Source organism: Euprymna scolopes, chromosome 1, assembly GCF_053919585.1.
Source record: "Euprymna scolopes isolate OS-2025 chromosome 1, ASM5391958v1, whole genome shotgun sequence".
Lineage (NCBI taxonomy): Eukaryota > Metazoa > Mollusca > Cephalopoda > Sepiida > Sepiolidae > Euprymna > Euprymna scolopes.
The window spans coordinates 24,897,051-24,910,915 of record NC_136482.1 but is presented as its reverse complement, the minus strand read 5'-3'; the positions used below and the strand labels follow the sequence as shown (position 1 = coordinate 24,910,915).

The window sequence follows — 13,865 nt, the reverse complement described above, 5'->3', positions numbered from 1 at the left end:
CCCCTCCCCTGTAGAAAAGAGCCTAGTTGAAGGGGAAGATAATGTTTTTAGCCAATTTTTCGATATTTGTCGTATGAAAGGTCGAACTTTAAAACAATACTGATCTTAGTAAAATCAGTCGCCTCTATTGAAAGTTTAAGGCAGACATGCAAGCATACATACATTTATATATTGATAACTAAAAATTTGACCCAAACCGATGAAAAAGCCTGCTCTATCTCTAAATACCCTTTATGTAAAATTTAAAATATTTAGACCAAAAATTGTTTGAGTAATTTGGAAGAGACCGCAGAGGTCTCTTTTAAAACTGACCCCTATTATGACACCTTAAAATTTGTTTTGGGCTCAAATCAAGTTATTAAGTTAGATTCATGTTCAAGGAACCTATATCTAAAATTTCAAGTGTGTAGACCCAAAATTGTCGGAGGAGTTTGGTAGAGTTCTCAAAGGTCAAATCGTTGAACTTTGACCCCTTAATCGACAAATTTCTGTCCAAAAACCGATCACATCGATTTCCAAATCTCAGTACCCTGTATATCAAATTTCGAGTCTGTAGACTAAAAATTGACAGTTATTGCGTAGGGAAATGTATAGACACGTTCACTTTTATAGATATATAGATAGAATCAGTATATTCTGCAAGACGCTCCTAATTTTCACTGAGCATTGTCACATTAGAAACACGACTACTGGAAGAACAGACCTGCAAGTTCAGATCATTAAATTTAAAGAAATTTATCAAATATGTAATCAAACCAGATTATAAAAAAAAAAAAAAAAAAAAAACGATTATGGCTTAAATATTGCAAAAATTTTGGTTCCATGCTGAATTTTTACTGGTGGAAAGACTCCCATTGTACATAGCGACATGAATACGACGACAGTAGGGAAACCTTTATCGTCACATGCCAAATGAAACGCAAGGAAAGCAGTTTATACAACGCTAGAGAATCTTTAACAAGTTGCTTTATTTTTAAAGTTTGGCTAATTAAGAAAATTAGCCAAGAATATTAAAATAAAATTTAGAATACAAGAGACTTTAAATTCAAAATATTTTTAAAGCCCGAATTAAGAGAATCGATTTGTGTTAGAAGCAAAAACGATCTAAACGGAACAACCATTGGCGCAAATGCAGTTTAGCATGACAAAGAAAAGTTATTTTATTGTACAAAAATCACGCATAATCCATTTCAAAATTTTAAAATAGCGTTTTATATATTTTTTAGTATATTCCTTCAGTTTAAGGTTGGATTTATCAAAAAGCATCATAAACTCGACCAAAACAATTCTGCGATTTTCTTCCTCGTACCAAATGGAACTGATAACGATTTGCCTTAAGCTAAACCCTTTTACTCGTATACCAAACGGGGTTTGTGACAACTCAGTAATACGCAACCAATGCGATTTACAGCCCCACCCCCATCAAGATAAAATTTTTAACGGCTTCATTTGAAACAGTCTTAAATGCAAAAGAAATTAAATATGGAATATCAAGTAGTTAACTAAAACGAGTTATACGACGATGAACAGAGGGTTCATAAATATTACTCTTGTTCAACAAGTACAACATTGGGGTCTGCGATCAGTTCAGATTTTAAGGTGGGTGGCTTATAAATTTGACGGAAGTAAGCGACGGTCGCATTCCAGCCTTGACGAAAAAGAAAAGCTTTATCGTCAGCTTCTAAACAGACGTCAGAGTAACTTCTAACATGGCCGCTTAGTATACCGACAGATCGGCTGTAATCGGATTCTGATATATTCATCCCAGAAAGAGGCAGTGCATTGAACACCATTTTAAAGTAGGTCACGGAATTATTTAACTTGATCTCGGAATGATCGGAATAGTCATTCAATAAGGACATAAGTTTGCCTTGGAGAAAGTCTTTGAGAGAAGCAAGCGGAAAATGACAATCGCTATCAGAGAGGCTGGCGAGAAAGTCCATAAAATAGTCTGGATCGCCGTCAAATTCAGGAAACAATGAAATAAAATCCCGACAAAGCGAGTCGGATGCAAAGATTTTTTCTGCGAAAGAATCGATAGAAATTTTATCTTTGTTCTCCATTTCATCAGCCATGAATAACATGTTTGTACTGGTTTTGCGGAATAAAGAGAATTGCTCCACGAGAGAAGATCGGGTTTTGGAAGCGGTTTCATACCTTTCTCCAAGAGTCGTATTAGGCTTGTTCAGGTTGGCTCCGGCATAAAGTAGACGATTGACAAATTCTTTGTAGTGGATTTCTTCGGATCCATCAAAGCGAAAGAAACCCAGCGTGCGTTCGTTTCTGCCATCGAATACCTTGTCACGCGAATGGTAGACATCAGGAGATTCCAACAGATCTAGAAGAGAATCTTCAGGTCTCATGGAAAGCAACCGACCATCGAAACAATGGACAGGATAATTACACATAAGCCCACCACTCGCATAATGGTAGTTTTTCGTTCCATGCTTAATTTTTACTGGTGGAAAGACTCCGGGTGTACAAATGGACATGAACACGGCGATCTTAATTGGCAGATCTGGGGTGGTTTTCAGGTGACAATATTCCGTCGTTAACTTATCAATATTCGTCACGACAATACAAAGTTCTTTGCCAGTATTTTCAAATAATTGCCGAAAGTTCATTTCAGAATCTATAGATTTCAGTTCCAGGTGCTGACTAAACCATTCCTTAAATTTGGCTCCAAAATTCCACCCATCTTCAGCAATGTTATCCACGTGCAAATCATCCGGACGAGTGCATAAAGCTATTTGGATTTCTTTAGACGAGAAACCGAAGGAGCAAAAAGCCGCTATAATTGCACCGGTGCCAACGCCAGCAAATCGTTTCGCTTGTGGTAGGATGTGAAGTCTTTCAAGAACTCGCACGGCTCCCGCATAGGAGAAAGCCTCAGTGGAACCGCCCGCAAAAACCAGGTTCTCAATAGCGAGATCTCGATTGGCAAGATCCCCAATTGAAAGTAATCCTTTAACAGACTTCTCCTCGGTTTCAATTCGTGGGGTCGACGAAGTATTTCCCATTGCTAAATACCAACACTCTAATAGCAAATCCGTATAATATGGTTAGCAAAGCTCGAATGTCTTTTATATATATATTCCAAAGATTTGGAATCTTCCATATTTATATTTAAAAAAGGGGTTATCATGTTTCATCAACTTACCTCGCTTTGTTTATTCTTCCTTTGAGTATTTGACCCCCCCCCAAAAAAAACAACTCATAATGCATTTCATATCAATAACATTTTTTACTCAAATACATTCTTTCCTCGAACCACTTCCCTTTCCACGACTGTACCAACATGCAGAAATTTAAATATAATGTGAACAATCATCTCGCTGCAGAACTCCCCGTAGTGTTGTTCACATGAAAAACAAAGTAAAGATATTGATGCAACATTTTGTTGTGATTCCAATTATTTACAAGCGTGTTGGTACTTCGAGTCAGTTTAGCCGGAAGCGCCGGGTGGTTTTTGTGACTGGTGTTTCCCGTGAATATGCATCTAGTACTTTTTTTCCAGGCTATATATGATCTAGGCACATCTGCATTACGCTTCCCAATTAGAATGCTCATATATATCTAACCATTAATTCACAGCGGCCTGTTACATCTTAGTTGCAGAGTGCCTAAGTTGGGATGAATAGAACTAAAAAGTTAATCTTGTTGCGTGTCCGATATTCATCGTAAAGAATTTCCACTTTTTTATTGTCCGTTCGTCTTTCATTTCATTCTATTCATCGTCCGATTTTAAAGATGGGTAATCGTTAACAATTGCGGCCAGAGCAGAAGGTCAAACTAATCTGTATATAGACATTAAAAACGGTATTCTATTGTTGCTTTTATTAAATATTAATAAACTAAAAGTTTTTCTCGTTAAAAACGAGTAGATGGGTGCTTTATTCCAAATTCATGGTTGACTGTTTGCTTGGTTTTAATTAAATACTAATACATATTAATCCATATTAATCACTAATTGTGCATTCAACGGATGCTATAAAATTTAGTTCGCGACACCTTATCACAATAAAAGTCCATACAAAATTTCAATCAGATAAACCTAATAGTTTCCAAGAAAAAAATGGAACGGACAAACAGACAGGCTAGGAGAAATATAATAAAAATGAGGAATCATTTCGAGTTAAAAATCAAATTAGTATTACATATGTAAAATTGAAATCAAAAACATGCCTGAAATATACCAACATTATAATAATGAAAATCAAAACAAGATGACAAACGAATTTGACCTGATGTCGTATGAGTTTTAATAACAGAAACAACAACAAAAACAAGATAAAAAGATTTTTTAATATATGTACAAAAGTTTTTCACGCATTCTGCACTAGCCGCGACCCTTAACAAATACCTGATAATGTTGCACCTTTATCATCCTAATAAACATAATAAACTGAATGAATCAGATTTTTCGAGAAAACTGGGAACTAAAATGACAATTATTTGTTCAAAACTCAGCAAAAGTTGAAATTAATATTTATTTATATGGAAGAAGGTTGTGTTACTTCGATTACTAAGACTACTGTTCTTATCTTGAATGTTATTCTCGTAACGTTTCGGACGATGTAACCTCCGACCTTCTTATTATCTTGCCCAACTCGGGAACATTTTTGTCGAATTCAAGAATATGTACTGAATTTTGAACAGAACCATTTATTTAATCCACGAGAGTAACATGCCCTCGTTCTCTCATTTATGTCAAGGTAGAAATGTTAAGTAATTCGAAATTACATTCTAAGTATACCCCCCCTCCGCAGTGAGGATTGAACCTTCGATTTCCAGAAGAATGTCACTTTAGAACCTAATTTACTTAGTACTTTACGCTACGGGCACTTAAAGGAGTCGGAATAATCCAAATAATCCAGATTATCAATTCTCATCTAAAAAAATAATAAAAAAAACTTAATGAAAGAAGTATATGCAACTGATTTCTACAAAGTTCTACTTTGATCGTTTAGATGACTAAAAAATCACACCCTCACAACTTCTTACTTTTCTTCGAAAACATTTCGCTTTTCACGCGTGAATGACGCAATATCAATAGAAAATGTTGACCCAAGTTCTTTTTTAGTTAAGGTCTACAACCCAATACCGGCAATGTTAAAAAATTGCGGCGAAAAAACAAAATGTCCGTCTGATTTCGAGTTTTAGATAAAAACGGACAGTAATTGGCACTGAATCGAAATACATAATCAGTACATAAAGTTTCCGTTTTATATAAAAAAGCATACTGAATTGTAAACAATAAGTAATGAAGCGAAGTAAAAATGTGTAATTATTTCAAAAATATTTTATTAAAAAAAGTCTTGTGTAATTATTATTCAAAATTTAAAACTTGAAATATAAAAACATTCTAAAACTTTAATTGAAGTATAAAACATTTTAAAACTTTAATTGAAGTATAAAAACATTTGAAAACTTGAAGTATAAAATATTTTAAAACTTTAATTGAAGTATAAAAATATTTTAACACTTTAATTGAAGTATAAATCTATTTAAAACTTTAGTTGAAGTATAAAAACATTTTAAAACTTTAATTGAAGTATAAAAATATTTTAAAACTTTAATTGAAGTATAAAAATATTTTAAAACTTTAATTGAAGTAAAACATATTTTAAAACTTTAATGGAAGTATAAAAACATTTTTAAAGTTTAATTGAAATATAAAAATATTTAAAAACTTTAATTGAAGTATAAAAATATTTCGAAAAAATATATTAGAAAGTATTTCTCGGCATGTTTATGCAATTTTTTTTGAACGTGCCCATTTTGTAATTCGTTTCAGTTTCATTCAGTTTCCATTTTTACAGAAAAATTCAAATTTTGTTTTTTCGTTGACATTTGTAAACTTTAGCCCACTGTCAATAAACACTTATAAACTGTCTCTATATTTCATCACTTCAATCCTCTCATAATACTCATCATCATTCAACTGACGATTTATTCATCTCATTAGCTATTATCCTCGAGATTGTTTAGCCTTAATAAATGGTGACTCATTTGTAAATAAAAAAATATCTAAAAATACACTAACAAAAGTTCCGAATAATGGCTGTCGATATTATTATTCAAATAATTGCGATAGCGGGCCGAAAGTTGCCAGCCGAATAGAAATCGCGAAGGTTGTGATGTACGCCATCATCTTTATGAAAATTAATCAACGGCCCAACCAATGAAGTCAATGAAAATCTTTCTAAGCCATATTTAGCCGCTAACAACATTTCAGGATAAGACTACTGCAGCCGTATGAATCAGAGAGCCTTTTTTTTTTTTACACAGTTGTCACCACTTATCAAGGCCCGGAAGCCACTCAGGGATAAGGGTTATTGCAAGTACATTACGTTAATGTGGAGATTTGATGAAGTGTTTACTTAAGGGGGTGGTTCATTAGGAATTTGTTAACGTTGGACTTGAAGACATCCAAGTTGTAGTCAGGTGGGAAGCAGGCAGACGGAACAGAGTTCCACAGGCGTTCAGTTCTAAGAAAGAAGCTTTGTTCATGGAATCTACGTTTTGATTTAGGCTTAGATAAAGAGTGGGGGAAATTTTTCACAGTGGATTCAGCTAGACACAAAGGGTTAGTTTAGTTTGATTGCTTTTGTTTTACGACATATCAACCCTTTCGGATTATTTAATGACGAATCCAGTAATTTAGGAAATATGTTTTATGTATCTTCAAGTATTTATTTATGGTATTTGGGTTGTTTTTGTTTGTTTTATGGCATATCAACCCTTTTCATTTTGGTAAAAGTTTTTATGTTTGAATTTCCTAATATTTACAAGTATTTATTCGTGGTGTTTGATTTGGTTGTTTTGTTTTAAGGCATATCAACAATTTTTCGGGTTATTTAATTCTAAAATCCAGTCATTTTGGTAAAAGTTTATATATATATATATATATATATATATATATATATATATATTCATGATTGATCTGTTTGTTTAGTAGACGAAAATGGCTGTTTTTGTTTTCTAACAGGATTGAGTTTTGCAAAGGGAAGAAAAAAAACGATAGCATCAATGTTTAGTGCATTACCCGTATAATCAGATATATTAAGTTTTCAAAAGATGATAGAGATAGTTTTAAAACTAAATTTATCAATTCTTACGGTGATCTTAAACTACCAAGAAAAGTTATTTTTTCGCCTAAGTCTAACTTAAGCAGGAATATTTTAGTATGTATTTTGTGAAGTTAAAATAAAGAGGGGGAAACCTTGGGATAAATCACCGCTTGATGCAAATTTAGTATAATAACGAATTTCAGTTTAATTGCGAGGGATCGATTAATGAACGGTTAGGGTTAAGGTTGGGGTTGACGAAGGGCATTGTATAGAGTTTCTTGAACGGAGGAGGAGGAGGAGGAGGAGGAGGAACAACAACAACAACAACAACAACAACAACAACAACAACAGACTTTAAAAATTAATTTTTTTGTTTCATCAATTCTTTTCTTTATTTGCCTTTCTTCCTTTTTCATTTCTTTCCTTTTTCTTTCTTTGTCTTTCGTTTTGTTTTCTTTCTTTCTCCTTTTCTCTTTCTCTCTTTGTTTTATTTATTTGTTTTCTTTTTTGTATTTATCTCTTTCTTTGTTTTCTTTTTCTTTTCTTTTCTTTCTTTCTTTCTTTCTTTCTTTATCTGCTTCGATTTCTTTCTTCCCATTTCTTTATTTTCTTTCTTTGCATTTTTCTTTTCTTTTTTGTATCTTTCCCTTCTTACGTTTTATCTTTCCTTACATATTTTTACACGTTCATCTTCTCCAGTCATATCTGTTACAGTAGAACTACATAGCATCCATCACAAAACAATCTTTCTTCAAAATGAATCTAACATTGTCCTCAAATTTTGGCGCCCTAACCAAATAAAACCCATAAAAGCCCCAACTAACTAAACAAATATTAGATGTCAACCATACTAAAAGAAAAACAAAACCAAATGAAAACTCTTTTGAATACACTAAACAGCTGAAAACATAGAAAGTCTGTTCGTTTGATATTATTAACGTCCATTTCTCGTCCTAATGCAAACCGACCTTCAACCTATCCCGAATTCGAAAAAAAAAAAAAAAACGCAGTGGAATAACCAGCATACACCTTTATGTTCATTAACGCTATTCAGAAAAGGAAAATCTCCCTCAGTCTATAACAATATTAATCCTACCCAACCAAATTCCACACAGATCAAAAGGAAATTGTTATAAGCTCACGCACACTATTTTTTATGCGCAGCCAAAACACAATAGTCGACCAAAGTTCAAACACGAGAACGGCACTCGGGAGAGCACACACCTCCACTGAAACAACAATAACCTAATAGCCAGCCAAGACTATTGGGCTCCTTCTACCGCACTAGAAAAATACTCATACCTGTCACTGTCCTCCACCTCCTACCAAAGCATTTTAACCCATGCATTCACATATTTGGGCTGGTGCCTTAATTAATAGTTTCTATTAGATAAGACGTCTCCCAACAAATAGGTTCTGCACTGTCAACCAAGCTCTAACTCTTGTCCAATTACTGCAATATTGCGTCCCCGTGCTTGTTTTGTAGATAATTTAATTTGTGCTCATATAAACTCAAAGCATTGATATCCTGTTGACATAAACACTCCTCGACAAATCTGACCAGCAGCAAAATCACCCATCTTCATTGCAGAGGTTTTCGCAATGCCGGAAAACCGACTTCAACAGTTTTTTCTTCTAACTGAACTGCTAGACTTTGGAATTCCTTCCTTGTTATCTGTTTCCCCGACTGTACTAACATGCCTGTGGCACTCGTAGTGGGAAATTCCAACGATACTGCCCAATTATTTTGTTGGCCAGAATGCTTATCATCCGGGATGCTCCTTTTGCTGGCCTTATGTAAAATTTAAATGTATTTGATAACAATTATGTATCTATAATAAAATGATCTCGATTTTCTCCTCCCTCTACACCCCCAATATGAAAACAACCGAACGTTTCCTAAACATATCTTCTACACTCACCACTTACAATACTTCCTTAAGCGTGTTCTGCGAAAGTGCTCATACATTTTATATTCGTTTAAAAGCTATTACACTTATTAAATGATGTGTCCGTGTCGTGGGGACATTTTTGTAACAGTTGTTGTGTCCTGGGCACAGCAACAAGCTTCCCAGGGGATAAACGATATAACAGTGATAAAAATATCCCTTTTACATCAATGGGTTAATATAACGTTTACTGCGTTTGCTTAATAGGTCTACACTTCAAGTTTTCGGAGTCATTAATGGTAGGGTTTTCTTCCAAGAATTAATTTTCTCCTGAGAATTAATTGTCTTGATTGTGAGGTTTTGTGCTGGAAGTTGACACCCTTTGAAATTAGTGAACAACAATTGTTTATTAAAGAATACATTTTTATATTTTAATATTTGAAGAAGCATTTTAAGAAGTCAAAAGTTGAGCTGGAATGCATATGTTTCCGGCAAGTCGAACATTTCGTGTCCAAATTCCAACTGAGTTATAAATCTTTCCTCGTGGTGAAAAACGAGAGAGAGAGAGAGAGAGAGAGAGAGAGAGAGAGAGAGAGAGAGAGAGAGAGATATGCATACATATCAACAAGAAAGGGAGAAAAAGAAAGAATACAGTCACTAGCATATATCTCTGATGATATGTTCAACATGTTTACCGCCGTCGACATTTAAAAAGTTAAAACATGGCGAGTCATGGAGATTATTCATTTCGCATATTGAAGAAAATAGATGTTTTAGCGTAAATGCTCAGCAGTAAGTCGTTTTTTTCTGTTAATCTGAAGATTTAGACTTTTCTCAGCAATGCTCTGATTGTGTAGCTATGAAGAAACGGTTGTTATTTTTTAATTAAAACCAATTTTGCTTTTTATGAGACCTTGTTTTTTTTTGTCGGAAATTATCTTAATTTATATATTAGGTGTAAAAACAATATTGTTTTCTCACATATGTTACTTTTATATATGATTTCTGAATTAATTCATTGATATATATATATATATATATATATATATATATATATATATATATATATATATATATAGCCATGTTATATGTCGTTTTGAAGCGCGGGTTTCGCTCTGTTGAATCGTGTTAATTCGTTACCGTTTTCAATCTCTTCATTCATTTTTTTGCAGGCGTTTCAACAGCATGGAAAAAAAGTAAAACCCGCACGAGTTTTTTGTTTCAGTTCAAACTAGGCCGAAAGGCTGCCGAGACAGCTTGTGATATCAATGATGCGTCTGGCCCAGGAACCACTAACGAATGTGTGGGACAACGGTGGTTCGAGAAATTTCGCAATGGTGACGAGAATGTCGCAGATGAAGCCGGTCGCGACCGGCCGACTGCCATTGATAACGAACATTTGAAAGCCTTAATTGAAGCCGATCCACGTAAAACCACACGAAAAGTTGCTGTTGAATTCGAGGTCGACCACTCAACAGTCGTTCGCCATTTAAAGCAAATAAGGAAGTAAAAAAAAAGTATAAATGGATGCCACATGAATTGAACAGTAATAAAAAATAAAATCGTCGTTTTGAGGTGTCTTCTACGTTCCTTCTGTGCAACAAAAAACGACTCATTTCTCGAGCGGATTGTGACGTGTGTTGAGAAGTGTATCCTCTACGGCAATCGGCGATGTTCGGCACAGTGGTTGAATGTCAGAGAAGCTCACCAACACTACCCGAAGCCGAAATTGCACCAATAAAAGGTTATGGCGACTGTTGGTGGTTTGCGACCAGTCGCATCAATCACAGCTTCTTGAATCCGGGCGAAACGATTACGATGGAGAAGTACTGCCGAAAAATTGACGAAATGCACCAGAAGCTCTAACCCATATGCCCAAGATTGGTATATATGAAGGGATTAATTCCCCTCTGTGACAACGCCCACCCGCATGTTGATCAACGGATTCTGCAGAAGTTGAAAAAATTGCGCTATGAGACTCTGTTCATCCGCCATATTCATCGAACCTCTCGCCCACTGATTATCACTTTTTCAAGCATCTCGACAACTTCCTACACGAAAAATGCTTCAAAAGCCGAGATGATGCCGAATCAACCTTCAATGACTTTATCGCTTTCAGAACTCCGAATTTCTATACTAATGGGATAAATAAACTTGTTTCTCGTTTGCAAAAATGCAATATATATATATATATATATATATATATATATATATATATATATATGTATGTATATACATACATACATACATACATACATATACATACATACATACATATATACATACATATATATAAAATGAACTCATTTTTTCCCGTGTAAGTTTGATCTTAAAAGAATTAAAAATCATGACGTTACATTCAAATGTGATGTCTCCACACTTGAGCACAGGATCTGAGGTGTGCTATAGGCACTACCCTTACAGTTCCTTGATATTCGTGCATTTCTATATTGTTTTCGCTGACAGTTCACTGCCACAATCGGTTAGAATAAATGCAAGGTGTAAAATCTTTTCTCTCTATTCAATTCATACTCTGCCCACGACCACTTAACACCGCTGCAGATGCGTCCACAGGGGAATATACGAGGAACACCAGTTTGAGTTCTTAGTTGCTTAAAAAATATGGATTGGCATTTTTCCGTCGGGTGAAACGCGACTTTACATTCCAGTTATTCTGTGGGTTACTTATGCCATTTTATAAATGTCTCCTTTTTTTCCCTTTTTTTCCTCACTTTATATTTTTTCTCTTTTTGTAGAGGGTGGGGGTTGCGATTCGAAGGATTACTAAAACGAAACGAACTAACATTGGATTCCAGTTTTTACAAGAAACTTTAACACTCAGCCGCCAGCGTTTTTCAAATCTTGCACCGATTAGTCGCTTTAATATTTTATTTACTGTCTTTTTACTTCTATTATGTTTGCACTGATTTCATACGTCATACTAGGGGGGGAGCTGATTTCCTATTTTCGGATTAGATACTTATTCATTATTTATTTCTTTACATTGCATTTCTGAGAGTCTCATTAGCACAATTACTACTACGCTATCGATATGGGAATCAGACGACATTCAAATTGGTTAACAGCGGCAGCAAAGAAAACCATACAAAAAAAAAAAAAGAAACCAACATAACCCACAATTAAAAAAAAAAAAAACCCGGCCAGTTTTCTGGTTTTATTGATTCATTTTTTTCTTTTTCATTGAAACAAAGAAAAATAAATAAATAAAATCTAATAAACATATTTTAATTATACACGGTAAGTTTTATTTTTTGGAATTTTGTTTTTCCATTAAAAAAATAGGTTTAAATAAATATATTTGCATTTTACGCGGTAACTTTTTTTTGTTTTGTTTTTTTTCCTTTTTTTCTTTTTTCCTTTTTTCCTTTGGTATTTTTTCACGTTCGTTTTGTTTTTTGTTCCTTTCAATTTTACGCGTCATATATAAGCTAAACCAGGGCGGGGGGCATTTATAAATATAAAAGCTAAAATGTGTGTGTGTGTGTGTGTATGTATGTGGGTGTTCCTTCACCCTAAACTCGCCCTCCTCCTGCTACTACGACAATGACGTCACGTTTGAACTAGAAAACGTTGACGTTAGTTTCAACCACATGCAAGTGTTTTTAAAAGGTTAATTTTATCCGTACTCAACTGTGTGTCATTTTGACGTTGAGGTAACGTGTCAGGCATTTTTTTCCGCCTTACACTCGATGGTTCGGGTTCGAGCCTGTCTTCCTACCTAAACTTTTTTCCTCTTTTACACCTTTTTTTTTCCTTTTTTTAACATTTGTTCGCGGTTTTGCTTTGTTTTAGTTTTTCCAGTTTTTTATAACATCGTTTTTTTTATAATATTAAAACAGGCCCCCCCCTCCTACATAGACACGTCCAAACACCCGGGCAACGCCGATTACCCCCCGCTAGTATAAAAATATTATCTTCCAAGACTTGATACCACAAGATTCAAGAATCTTTCATCCATTTCATCTTATTCTGATACCTATATATATATATATATATATATATATATATATATATATATATACACACACATACATATATATACATACATACATATATATACATATACATATATATATATATATATATATATATATATATATATATATATATATATAGGTATCAGAATAATAAATCAGAGTCCATTTTCTGTAGGCTGTTTTTGAACCCAGTCAACGACGAGTACTTTTGCTAGTATTGAACCCAGTCAACGACGGGTACTTTTGCTAGTACAGAAAATGGACTCTGATTTATGAAAGTATGATAGGTTATGAAAAGGAAGAGTTGTAAAGAGATAGCTTCGAATTTGGGGCTATCAAAACCAAAGCAAAATATGATGAAAGTAAAAATAAAATAGATAAACCCCATAATTTATTATACCATACCTGTTCACACTGAAACACTTATCACAATATTCTGTGGATCTATATTAAAAAACCTTGTTAAACTTTGTGACATATTTCCATTCTATGGAGGTCAGGCGCAAACGAACACCCCATAATTTTATTATACCATATTTCTTCAAACTGAAACATAATTATCAAAGTATACTTACGTAGATAGATATGAAAAGTCTTTATTAAAGTTTGTGCCTATTTCCATTCTATGGAGGCCAGGCGCGAACGCAAACCCCACAATTTTATTATACCATCCCTATTTAAGTTAAAACATACTTATCAAAGTATTACTATGTACATCTATATTAAAAACACTTGTAAATTTTTTTTTAATTTTATATTTTTATATTTTTATTTCCATATTTTGCGGACCAGTGTGTACAAACAAAGAGCGAGCCTCGCTTAATATATATATATATATATATATATATATATATATATATATATATATATATATATATAATTACTTTTTTTTGAAAAAGAAATCC

General features: G+C 33.8%; 1 protein-coding gene across 1 annotated transcript; it reads right to left on the bottom strand.

Moving 5' to 3' along the window:
- Nucleotides 1-401: 401 nt before the first annotated feature.
- Nucleotides 402-3,065, bottom strand: LOC145287765 (uncharacterized). The gene has a single exon (XM_080135617.1). The coding sequence runs from the start codon at nt 3,018-3,020 to the stop codon at nt 1,545-1,547; it is 1,476 nt and encodes a 491-aa protein (XP_079991743.1). The 5' UTR covers nt 3,021-3,065; the 3' UTR covers nt 402-1,544.
- Nucleotides 3,066-13,865: the final 10,800 nt, after the last annotated feature.